General features: G+C 48.7%; 1 protein-coding gene across 2 annotated transcripts in view; it reads left to right on the forward strand.

Annotated features, from left to right (window-relative positions):
* Window positions 1-7,504: 7,504 nt before the first annotated feature.
* Window positions 7,505-13,009, forward strand: part of LOC142258889 (uncharacterized) — a 44,085-nt gene continuing 38,580 nt past the window's right edge. Inside the window, exons 1-4 of one of the 2 annotated variants that reach the window (XM_075331452.1) lie at window positions 7,505-7,661; window positions 7,744-7,867; window positions 7,951-8,048; window positions 11,335-11,425. In XM_075331452.1, the coding sequence (XP_075187567.1) occupies window positions 7,638-7,661; window positions 7,744-7,867; window positions 7,951-8,048; window positions 11,335-11,425 (337 nt within the window). In that variant the 5' untranslated portion in view covers window positions 7,505-7,637. Of the gene's footprint in view, window positions 7,662-7,743; window positions 7,868-7,950; window positions 8,049-11,334; window positions 11,426-13,009 lie in introns of those variants that run through there. The other variant, XM_075331453.1, reaches the window with a different exon arrangement.

Consider the following 13,009-nt stretch of genomic DNA (forward strand, 5'->3'; position numbering starts at 1 on the left):
TGAGATACTATGGGATACTATGTATAATTAAATTGCTGCTACTTTTTAACAATTACTATTTATTAATTAGCTATTTTCACTAGTGCACTTTATATTTTAGTAAATTGTAGCTGCTAGTTTGATTGTATTGATATCCAATATTTAATTGATATTACCAAATGATGGGCCATATTCTCGTTGCACCTAAAAAAATAATTTGATACATATTTATAATCTTAATGGACTGTTTTGGTGCTTTATCGCTGTGTCTTGATCCAATCCCTTTGTTGTTATTTTTCCTTGCTGTTTTTATGTCTTTTGTGATGAACTAATAAAATTGTGTATTTTTACTATTTTTAATGGCTATTCTATGTGAATTGGGTTTTTGTTCAATTATAATAGCCTATTCTTAGTATAGTGATAGTCTACTGTGGACACACTATATATACATAGTGTGTCCACAGTAGACTATCCTTACATACATCCTTGTTGACATTATTCGGTTTAAGTTACATGTAGTCATAGCACGTGATCATGGCACATGACCGCCCGCTGTGAGGTTCAGGCAGAGACTGAGCAGTGATCAGTGATGACGTCACTCAGGTTAGCCGTGGCCACAGATGGAGGTTCCCACGGTCCACCACTTGTGACCGCAGGTAACTTAACCTCAGGTGACTTAAGTGACCTCACCTGAGTTCATTCACAGCTCATCACGCGACTCACTCAGTCTCTGCCTGAAACTCACAGTGTACATAAGAAATACTGTGTATAGAAGCGCAGAATAGGGTCTTACCAGGTAAGGTAACAGATAAGCCAAGGTAATTTCATTCACCTATTAGGGTTGTGCCAGTCACAACTCCTAAATGCACATAATTGATGGCGACAGCCGCAGCTCTGGAAAGCGAATTCAGATGTAACGGGGGAGATATCGGGTGTATGCCACACTATCACCAGAAAATCAGATGTTGATTATTTCATCTCTTTATGCTTTTATTCGGGTCGACGCATTTCAGAGAACTCTGTATCCTTGATCAGGACATCAAGGAAAAATCAACAGTCTACTACAGAGGAAAGAACCTATATATATATATATATATATATATATATATATATATACTGTAGATATACATACAGATATGTCAGAGGACCGCCCACTGTATTTCAAATACTGGTGGGACAATCGACTAATCAGATAATGGCAACAAGATTTAAGGCATAATGTATAAACGGACGACTTTAAAAGTCTTGGAGGTAACAAATATCGCAACAATATAGAAATTACAAAACAAAAAGCAAAAAGAGCAAAAGAATAATGCAAAAATATTTCTTGGAAATATTATTATTATTATTTATTTATAGAGAACCATTGATTCCATGGTGCTGTACATGAGAAGGGGGTTACATAAAGAATACATATACAAGTTACAATAGACAGACTAGTACAGAGGGAAGAAGGAAAATATAACAGAATGCTGAGAGTCTAGAACTGTGGGATTTACTGGGGATCGTAGTAATACACTGGCTGGAGGCGCTATCCACAGCCCTATATAGGGGATCATGATAAACAATGGGAAGATAAGAAAGGTTATGGTATATTTTGTGTTAAAAAGGGGGAGGGGGTTGTTTTAAAAAACTAAATTGATGATGATATTACAGAGCGAGGAAAAAAAAAATTAAAAACTTTGAATCTCACAATCGTGTATTATTTATCAAAGGGAAAAAGGAAAAAACTGAAGAAAAATAAAGAATTGCCTGTATATAGTGACGGGTTGTGTAAAAATTGATATGCAGTGCGAATGTTCAGAGACCACGAGCAGGAAAGTCCTTATGGGTAAGAAGTGTTGAGAGGTTTCATATAGTAGTGCAGACATAATATACAGTGTGTGTGCAGAGATCGCGTGCGGCAATCGTACATATGAGGTTAACGTACTAGAAGGAGTTCATATAAGCAAATAAAGCAATATGGGTGAACATTTAAAAACTTTCTTTTTGTATAAAGGCCCTAAACAGACCCAGTTAGAAGCCATGGAGGTGGCGGTCCGCCTGCGGGTTTTAATGTTCTGCAAATGAAGCCGCTCAGGAAACAATGAAGAAAACTCCATGGAGGAAAGTAATTAATGAACATTTCTTCAGTTTTAAAAACAAAAAGGAATGTTGAAATAATGAATTTTAATTAAATTAAATAATATTAGTTATTGGTGGGGAGTGTTGATGTGCACCATATATTTGTATTCCTTAGTATAGTGATTCTAGCTGTGAAGGTTCAGAAAGCGAGTGCCAGAGCAAAGCATGAGTGCGCATGCGTGAGGGGTAACAGGAGTTCAGGTCCATGGGAGAGAACCACACCGCGCATGCGTGGGGGATAAAAGAGTTCAGACAATGGGAATTTCCTCACTACGTCTGCGCAGATTACGGAAAGTTCACAAGCTTCAAACGAGAAGCCCTCCCGCATGACTACAGTGCGAAGGACAGTGCCGGCATAACCACACAGAGAACCCCATAATCACGCACCCCATCCCTCAATTAGAAACATGAATCATTAACATCAATCATATACAGTTTATAGTTATATAAATGTATAAATATAAACATTATTAAAATGAAACATATTTAAAAGTCGAGACCTGAATTAAGATAAATTAAAATTAATATAATATAAATAAATAATATAAAACCAAGAAATCTATTAAATTGAGTAAAAATAGATCAGTAAAATAATATTAATAAAACAAATATGTCACCTCATTAAAACCTATAGGCTTCAAAGTGTTAAATTTGTATATCCAGAATGTTTCTTTTGTACTTAATACCTCCACTCTATTAGGGGTATTAAGAGGGATCTGATCGATGGGGTCACCCTTAAAGCCATATTTTGATTATGAACTATCGTACAATGCCTAGAGAGACTGTGTAGTAAAAAAACAGTTTTAATATTCCGCCTGTGGGAATGAAGTCTGTTGTGGAGTGTCTGTGAGGTCCTACCCACATACTGTTTATTACACTCGCATGGAGTGTTTAAGAGGTCCTGCCCACATACTGTTTATTACACTCGCATGGAGTGTTTGAGAGGTCCTGCCCACATATTGTTTATTACACTCGCATTCTATCAGGTATACAATAAAATAAGACTTGCATCTGAGAGGGCCCTTTATCAGAAAATCTTCCGAACAGAGGAAGAGCAGAAGAATTTCCTCTTATGTTGGATGTTGGATTGACTTACAGAATAAACAGTTTTTTGCAAAGTATCAATATGAGCCTGCTTGCAACACAGAGTTCATTGTACCTTGTAGCTTCAGGCGCCACAGGGTACTGCACCTCATCTAGGGTGCAGTATTCATCTTGGATATGGAGGAGGTCATCACCGGTAAACCACCATAAGACATCCAACACATGACATGGGAGCTCTTTCACTGGGACTGGGCAAGGGTAGGTGCCGGGGGTGGCCATCATGAGGTATGGGACCTCCTGCCCACTGGTTCAGCAACCCAGGAAGCGGGGCACCTTCAAGAGAAGTTAGGAGCCATCTCACACAGAATTCAGTGAGCGCCAGGTCAGCACCCAGGAAGGTGGTCGAGAAGGCATCAGGAAGAGACGTCAGGAAAAAATGACAGAATAGAAAGGGGCCCATGGTCTGGAGGTGGAGATTCAACCCAGGTTCTTAGGAATAAGGGGAATCCCAGGGTTCGCGAGGAGTGCAGCAACCACCGATGACCCGTTCAGAAGCTGGGGTGGAGGGAAGACCACTAGAGAGGACACACAGAAGGAAGCATCGGCCTTGACCCCCTAACTATCCTAGATTGGCTGGAACTTCTCAACCTGCTGGGGGCTACAATATTTCTCAGGGTAGTGGCCCTTCTAAAACTGATACCCGGATGAGTAGGCATAACATCCTTTAAAATAGTATCATTTAATAACATGTTCCAATGTTTTTCCAAAACGTTTCTAATAAAAACATTGTCATTACTGTATGTGGTAATGAAATTTGTCGTGAAATCATGCAAATTACTGGATTCATAAAAAGCAGTTCTGGGTTTAAATTACCTTGGCTTATCTGTTACCTTACCTGGTAACACCCTGTCCTGTGCTTCTATCCACAGTATTTCCTACGTACACTGTGATGATCAGGCACAGAGTGAGTCGTGTGATGAGCGGTGAATGAACTCAGGTGAGGTCACTGAAGTCACCTGAGGTCAAGTTACCTGCGGTCACAAGTGGAGGACTATAGGAACCTCCACCTGTGGTCGCAACTAACCTAATTGACGTCACCACTGATCGCTGATCAGTCTCTGTCTGAGCCTCATAGCAGGTAGTCATGTGCCATAATCGCTCACTGTGACTTTACATGTAGCAGAGCTTGATTCGTTGTGGGACCTCGTGTGAATTATGTTGGACCTGCACGGGTGTTTTGGGGATTAATAAACTGGTAAAAGAGGGTAAACGCTACATACACATTGTGCACCCACGACTCCGCTACATAGATATCATACATACACAGCTCTGCTATGTAGACGTCGTACACACATGGCACTGTTCTGTACACATCGTACACATGCGGATCTGCTCCATATATGTCATACACACATATTCAGTGACTTGTGATCAAGAGTGATCAGATCAAAACATCTTTATTTTAAAGTTGTTCAAGAAATCTTCTCCTCACCTCAACTTATCAATAAAGAATTCAATTTAGCAAAGATTGAAATAAGAGTGTGAAGGGGTCACATACATACGCAACAGGGGTCACATACATACGCAACAATAGTTTACTAAAACCGTCCACTGACACCGCACCTCACTGTTTGCACGCCAATAAAGGACTACACTGAGGAACTGATCATGTGACCCCTGACTCCTCCCCTCCTTGTGACATCATCACAGGTCCTGTAAGCACAGAGCAGCCATATATCTAGTGTGCGGCTCTGCAGGTGGAGGTAGGTGCAGGGTATTATATATCTAGTGTGCGGCTCTGCAGGTGGAGGTAGGTGCAGGGTATTATATATCTAGTGTGCGGCTCTGCAGGTGGAGGTAGGTGCAGGGTATTATATATCTAGTGTGCGGCTCTGCAGGTGGAGGTAGGTGCAGGGTATTATATATCTAGTGTGCGGCTCTGCAGGTGGAGGTAGGTGCAGGGTATTATATATCTAGTGTGCGGCTCTGCAGGTGGAGGTAGGTGCAGGGTATTATATATCTAGTGTGCGGCTCTGCAGGTGGAGGTAGGTGCAGGGTATTATATATCTAGTGTGCGGCTCTGCAGGTGGAGGTAGGTGCAGGGTATTATATATCTAGTGTGCGGCTCTGCAGGTGGAGGTAGGTGCAGGGTATTATATATCTAGTGTGCGGCTCTGCAGGTGGAGGTAGGTGCAGGGTATTATATATCTAGTGTGCGGCTCTGCAGGTGGAGGTAGGTGCAGGGTATTATATATCTAGTGTGCGGCTCTGCAGGTGGAGGTAGGTGCAGGGTATTATATATCTAGTGTGCGGCTCTGCAGGTGGAGGTAGGTGCAGGGTATTATATATCTAGTGTGCGGCTCTGCAGGTGGAGGTAGGTGCAGGGTATTATATATCTAGTGTGCGGCTCTGCAGGTGGAGGTAGGTGCAGGGTATTATATATCTAGTGTGCGGCTCTGCAGGTGGAGGTAGGTGCAGGGTATTATATATCTAGTGTGCGGCTCTGCAGGTGGAGGTAGGTGCAGGGTATTATATATCTAGTGTGCGGCTCTGCAGGTGGAGGTAGGTGCAGGGTATTATATATCTAGTGTGCGGCTCTGCAGGTGGAGGTAGGTGCAGGGTATTATATATCTAGTGTGCGGCTCTGCAGGTGGAGGTAGGTGCAGGGTATTATATATCTAGTGTGCGGCTCTGCAGGTGGAGGTAGGTGCAGGGTATTATATATCTAGTGTGCGGCTCTGCAGGTGGAGGTAGGTGCAGGGTATTATATATCTAGTGTGCGGCTCTGCAGGTGGAGGTAGGTGCAGGGTATTATATATCTAGTGTGCGGCTCTGCAGGTGGAGGTAGGTGCAGGGTATTATATATCTAGTGTGCGGCTCTGCAGGTGGAGGTAGGTGCAGGGTATTATATATCTAGTGTGCGGCTCTGCAGGTGGAGGTAGGTGCAGGGTATTATATATCTAGTGTGCGGCTCTGCAGGTGGAGGTAGGTGCAGGTTATTATATATCTAGTGTGCGGCTCTGCAGGTGGAGGTAGGTGCAGGGTATTATATATCTAGTGTGCGGCTCTGCAGGTGGAGGTAGGTGCAGGGTATTATATATCTAGTGTGCGGCTCTGCAGGTGGAGGTAGGTGCAGGGTATTATATATCTAGTGCGCGGCTCTGCAGGAGGAGGTAGGTGCAGGGTATTATATATCTAGTGTGCGGCTCTGCAGGTGGAGGTAGGTGCAGGGTATTATATATCTAGTGTGCGGCTCTGCAGGTGGAGGTAGGTGCAGGGTATTATATATCTAGTGTGCGGCTCTGCAGGAGGAGGTAGGTGCAGGGTATTATATATCTAGTGTGCGGCTCTGCAGGTGGAGGTAGGTGCAGGGTATTATATATCTAGTGTGCGGCTCTGCAGGTGGAGGTAGGTGCAGGGTATTATATATCCAGTGTGCGGCTCTGCAGGTGGAGGTAGGTGCAGGGTATTATATATCTAGTGTGCGGCTCTGCAGGTGGAGGTAGGTGCAGGGTATTATATATCTAGTGTGCGGCTCTGCAGGTGGAGGTAGGTGCAGGGTATTATATATCTAGTGTGCGGCTCTGCAGGTGGAGGTAGGTGCAGGGTATTATATATCTAGTGTGCGGCTCTGCAGGTGGAGGTAGGTGCAGGGTATTATATATCTAGTGTGCGGCTCTGCAGGTGGAGGTGTGTGGAGATTCCCCATTACTGGGGCAGGCGGCATTAACCCCTTCAGCTCTGAGACTTTCTTGGTGTTTTTCTCTCGCTGATTTCTATGAATCGTGAGGTTTTTGTTCCTTTTCCTCTGATAGATACAAATGCCCCAACTCTGAGAGGCCGGAAGTGAGGAAACCCGTCTGCCCTCAGTCCTCGCCCCTTTCTGCCCTCAGTCCTCGGCCCCTTTCTGCCCTCAGTCCTCGGCCCTTTCTGCCCCCACAAAATATAATGTTCCCCCAGAATGTTCTCATTATGTTTCCCCTTATTATCTCCAGTAATTGTATTATTACAGTGGATTCTTTCTGATGTCACATCGTCATCTTCTCCCCATTCAGGTCCCTACAATATCGGATTCTCTCAGTGGAGATCTTCTATAGAAGAGAATTCTTCTGATTGCCCCGTGAAGGATGGATATGGACAGGGACAAGATGGCGGAGAGGATATTACACCTCACCCTAGAGATCCTCTTCCGGCTTACTGGAGAGGTGAGAGATTCTGATGACGTCACATTACATCATTCTTATCTATGGGAATAAAAGATGGACAGAACTGGAGAGGTGAGGACTCTGGAAATGTCTGGAGTGAGATTTATTACTGTGTCTCTCCATAACCAGGATTACACAGTAGTGAAGAAGACCTCTAGTGAGCGCTGTCAGGCCCCTGTGTCTGAGGGATGGGGAAGACCCCTGAGCCCAATCACGGGGCCTCCACCTCACCCCCCGATACATGAGGACATCAATGACCAGAAGATCCTAGAACTCACCTACAAGATGATTGAGCTGCTGACTGGAGAGGTGACACTGCTGGGAATGCTGGGACATTATACAGTAACGCTATGAAGGGATCGGGGGGTGACGGTATCATTGTATGTGCCAGGTTCCTATAAGGTGTCAGGACGTCACCGTCTATTTCTCCATGGAGGAGTGGGAGTATTTAGAAGGACACAAAGATCTGTACAAGGACGTCATGATGGAGGTTCCGCAGCCCCTCACATCACCAGGTAATAGACAGGACTAAATACACACGGCCTATAATTATCTGTATGTAAGGAATGAATTCAGTCCCTGTATGTGTCTCCTCCAGGTCTATCCAGTAAGAGGACAACACCAGAGAGATGTCCCCGTCCTCTTCTCCCACAGGACTGTAAACAAGAAGACCCCGATGTTCCTCAGGATCATCAGGTAGATGGAGAGAAGGTGCCATGAAATCTCCCTATGATGTGTAGACGGCTGTGAAGGTCTTGTGCTCAGTCTTGTTTTATCCTCCAGTATTATATGTGTTACTAGATGGTGGCCTGATTCTAACGCATCGGGTATTCTAGAATTTATTGTGTAGTTAATATATGATTTTTGTTATATATATAGATGTTGTGTGTAGTTGCCAAGTGTTTGTGTAGGGCGCTATAAATGTTCTGGGTGTTGCCTGGGTGTGGGAGGGTGTGAGAGCGGTGTTTGTGTGTTGCGTTGTTTGTGGAGCGCTGTGTGTCTGCAGCGTTGTGAAAGTGGTGCTGTGTGTGTTGCGCGGTTTGTGTGTGGGTGTTTGTGGGGTGCATGTGTGTTTTGGGGTGAGGTATGTTTTGTGCATTGTGTATGTGTTGCGCAGTGTGTGTGTATATTTGTCTTTGTGTGTCGCGGTGTTTATGTGTGCGTGGTGTTTTATGTGTTGGATGTTGTGTATGTGCGGCGTTGTCTGTGTGTGTGGGTGTGGTGTGTTGTGCGGTGCGTGTGTTGCGGTGTGTGTGTGTTTTGGGGTAGGTGTGCACCCCCATCGCGCTCCATCCCTCATGCTGCGCACCCCCCATCGTGCTCCATCCCCCATGCTGCGCACCCCTCAGAGAGGAGTATAATAGGAGTATAATAGGAGGAGTATAATAGGAGGAGTATAATAGGAGTAGTCCTGGGGGGAGAGGAGGATAATAGGAGGAGTAGTCCTGGAGGTGAGGGGAGAGGAGTCTAATAGGAGGAGTAGTCCTGGAGGTGAGGAGTATAATAGGAGGAGTAGTCCTGGGGATAGAGGAGTATAATAGGAGGAGTAGTTCTGGGGGGAGAGGAGTATAATAGGAGGAGTAGTCCTGGAGGTGAGGGGAGAGGAGTCTAATAGGAGGAGTAGTCCTGGGTGAGAGGAGTATAATAGGAGGAGGAGTCCTGGAGGTGAGGGGAGAGGAGTATAATAGGAGTAGTCCTGGAGGTGAGGGGAGAGGAGTATAATAGGTGGAGTAGTCCTGGGGAGAGAGGAGTATAATAGGAGGAGTAGTCCTGGGGGGAGAGGAGTATAATAGGAGGAGTAGTCCTGGGGAGAGAGGAGTATAATATGAGGAGTAGTCCTGGGGGGAGAGGAGTATAATAGGAGGAGTAGACCTGGGGGGAGAGGAGTATAATAGGAGGAGCAGACCTGGGGGGAGAGGAGTATAATATGAGGAGGAGTTCTGGGAGAGAGGATTATAATAGGTGGAGTAGTCCTGGGGGGAGGTGTATAGGTGCCCAATGTATGCGGGGGGCTGAGCCGAGCGGCCAATGCGTGAGGGGGGCTGAGCCGAGCGGCCAATGTATTCGGGGGGGGCTCCATGTGGCCTCCTCTCCCCTGCAGCATCCTTGTGGCCTCCTCTCCCCTGCAGCGTCCATGTGGCCTCCTCTCCCCTGCAGCGTCCATGTGGCCTCCTCTCCCCTGCAGCGTCCATGTGGCCTCCTCTCCCCTGCAGCGTCCATGTGGCCTCCTCTCCCCTGCAGCGTCCATGTGGCCTCCTCTCCCCTGCAGCGTCCATGTGGCCTCCTCTCCCCTGCAGCGTCCATGTGGCCTCCTCTCCCCTGCAGGGTCCATGTGGCCTCCTCCTGGCCTGCAGGGTCCATGTGGCCTCTTCCTGTCCTGCAGGGTCCATGTGGCCTCTTCCTGTCCTGCAGGGTCCATGTGGCCTCTTCCTGTCCTGCAGGGTCCATGTGGCCTCTTCCTGTCCTGCAGGGTCCATGTGGCCTCTTCCTGGCCTGCAAGGTCCATGTGGCCTCTTCCTGGCCTGCAAGGTCCATGTGGCCTCATCCTGGCCTGCAGGGTCCATGTGGCCTCCTTCTGGCCTGCAGGGTCCATGTGGCCTCCTCCTGGCCTGCAGGGTCCATGTGGCCTCCTCCTGGCCTGCAGGGTCCATGTGGCCTCCTCCAGGCCTGCAGGGTCCATGTGGCCTCCTCCAGGCCTGCAGGATCCATGTGGCCTCCTCCTGGCCTGCAGGGTCCATGTGGCCTCCTCCTGGCCTGCAGGGTCCATGTGGCCTCCTCCTGGCCTGCAGGGTCCATGTGGCCTCCTCCTGGCCTGCAGGGTCCATGTGGCCTCCTCCAGGCCTGCAGGGTCCATGTGGCCTCCTCCTGGCCTGCAGGGTCCATGTGGCCTCCTCCTGGCCTGCAGGGTCCATGTGGCCTCCTCCTGGCCTGCAGGGTCCATGTGGCCTCCTCCTGGCCTGCAGGGTCCATGTGGCCTCCTCCTGGCCTGCAGGGTCCATGTGGCCTCCTCCTGGCCTGCAGGGTCCATGTGGCCTCCTCCTGGCCTGCAGGGTCCATGTGGCCTCCTCCTGGCCTGCAGGGTCCATGTGGCCTCCTCCTGGCCTGCAGGATCCATGTGGCCTCCTCCTGGCCTGCAGGGTCCATGTGGCCTCCTCCTGGCCTGCAGGGTCCATGTGGCCTTCTCCTGGCCTGCAGGGTCCATGTGGCCTCCTCCTGGCCTGCAGCGCCCATGTGGCCTCCTCCTGCCCTGCATAGTCGCATCTTCGGCTCACAGAGCGCTTACTTGCTCCAAGTGCCGGCAGCCTCTTCTCCGTCTTCCTCCGCTGCACTCTGCACACTGACAGGCGGCAATATGGTGAGGTAATCTCACCATGCTCCCGTGACCTCTGCAGTGTCATCACGCCGCCGGTCGCCGGGTCAGAGAGAAAACTGGCTCCACTGAACCTGGAAGTGTGGCTTGCACGGAGGTACGGGGATTCATTTGTATCGGCATCTTAAAGACGCCGATACAAATGAATACAGGGAACTGGATCGCCGACGCTGATTGTTGCCGGTTCGGCGCACTGGTTGTTATTTTAACAACCGGTTTGCCCGAACCAGACAGAACCAGCTGAATCCCACCCCTGGGCTGAGGCGAGCGGCCAATGTGTGCGGGGGGCGGGGCTGAGGCGAGCTGCCAATGTGTGTGGGGGGCGGGGCTGAGGCAAGCGGTCAATGTGTGCTGAGGGCAGGGCTGAGGCAAGCGGCCAATGTGTGCGGGGGGCAGGGCTTAGCCGAGCGGCCAATGTGTGCGGGGAGCTGAGGTGAGCGGCCAATGCACCGGTTGTCACTGTAATGATGTTATTTTGGAGCAAGACAGACAGAATAAGGCAATTATATATATAGATACTTGTGTAATGAGAGCGGTGGAGATGGCAGGATTAGAGCTGATCATAGATGGGACTTCTCCATCTGTCTGTGACTTTTACAATATTTGTTTCAGGGTGAAGATCTTCCCCATATTAATACTACAGAGACATATGTGAGGGGTGATGAGCGGAGTAAAGAGGAGATTCCTACAGATAACCGCCTAGGTGAGTAGTGACCACTAAATGCAGAGAAGTCACAGATTCTTCTCAGTCACCGGCTGTGGCTGCTTTTTCAGGGTTGTAGTCTGGCCATATCAAATGGTCACCATTCTGCTGCTAGACCACCACATGTTCCTCCACCCAAAACTGCCCCCATTATTTTGAGCATTGGACGACCTTCTGTTGGAGTGAGACTTGTATCAGCCAGATCTTACAGGTAGGATCCACCCTATCCCCTGAAATTAGTGTACCGCCCCGCGCTCGGCTGCAGCCGAGCCGCTCGGATCCGGGCTTGTTGGTGGGTGGCTCAAGCGCCCGGGGGTCACTTCGCTCTGAAAGTGTGCTGGCGCTACTTAGGGGGGAGGTAGGTAGGTGCACGGCCGGAGCCGTGTTTAAGTTCGTGACGCCACCCACGGGTTGTGGTGAAGGTGGACACCACCACTGCAGTTACGGGGCACCAGGGGGAGATGGTTATGCAGCAAGATGTTAACCCCTCCGTGGGCAGGGATGATGGCCCCGGGACCCGTTGGGGGAGAGTAGCTGGGCGGTGCAGGGCGGTGCGCGGCCGGATGGCACTGTTGTAGTCACTGTTATTGACACATACAAGTCTCTAATGAACAAAGTTGATGGTGGTCGGTGGCCGCAGCCGGCTGCGTCTCGTCCCCCACCCGGTTTGGTGGTCTTTGCCTTTCTCCTGCACCATGTAGTGTATGCTTCAGCAACGGGAGTCCGCTCCCTGGCTTTGTATATGTCGGAAGAGCCCGTTTGCCCACAGACCCTGGCCCGTGGGATCTCTCTGCCTGTGCGGTGGCTTTCTATCCCCCTCGGTGGGCTGTTGTCTTCAGTCGGGACTTGGGTGGGAAAGGACCTAAAGTGCAGACCGCAATCAGTTGATTAACTCAGTCCAGTGGCTTCTGGACCTCGTTTCAGGGTCTGAGTAACCCCCTTTGTGCTCCGGTTTCCGAGTCGGTTCCCCGGGTCGATACCGGCAGGCCACTACCCTGTCCCGGCCCACCACGGTTCCACCGAGCCGTCTTCCCGGCTCCTGCAGGCTAGGCCACCATCTGCCTCCTAGCCAAAGGTGCCCGGGCTCCAACCCCGGCACCTGTCAGACTTCTTCACTCCTCACTCCACTCACAACTGAACTCAACTTGAACTCACTCTATTTTCCTGCCTCAGGCCCTCAGTGAGCGTGGTCAACCGCCTGGCTCCGCCTCCCTGTTTTGTCCATAAAGCTCTGCGGGAGGTGACTAGGGTTTATGGTTTGGCTGGTGTTACCTTATTGGGGGACAGATGTAATGCGGGGATCTACCTGTGACTACCTGGCTAGTCCAGCGCGTCACATTAGAAAATCATGGCAAGAAAAATCTAATCAGTATGGTGGACCCCTAAGAGAAAGCGGAGGGTAATGATGCTGGTGACTTCCTAGATTCTTAGTTTGGTGCCGTGTTCTCCAGGTGAATAAAGATTGATTGCTCTCAGTGGGAGAAACAGAATAATAATCTTGTAGTTGATGAAGAGTCCTCAGTAGTCTGGAAAGCTTGCTTTGTAACATCATTTATTTTATTTTTGTTCTCCATTAATAAGTAT

Source organism: Anomaloglossus baeobatrachus (genome assembly GCF_048569485.1).
Source record: "Anomaloglossus baeobatrachus isolate aAnoBae1 chromosome 5 unlocalized genomic scaffold, aAnoBae1.hap1 SUPER_5_unloc_16, whole genome shotgun sequence".
Classification (NCBI taxonomy): Eukaryota; Metazoa; Chordata; class Amphibia; order Anura; family Aromobatidae; genus Anomaloglossus; species Anomaloglossus baeobatrachus.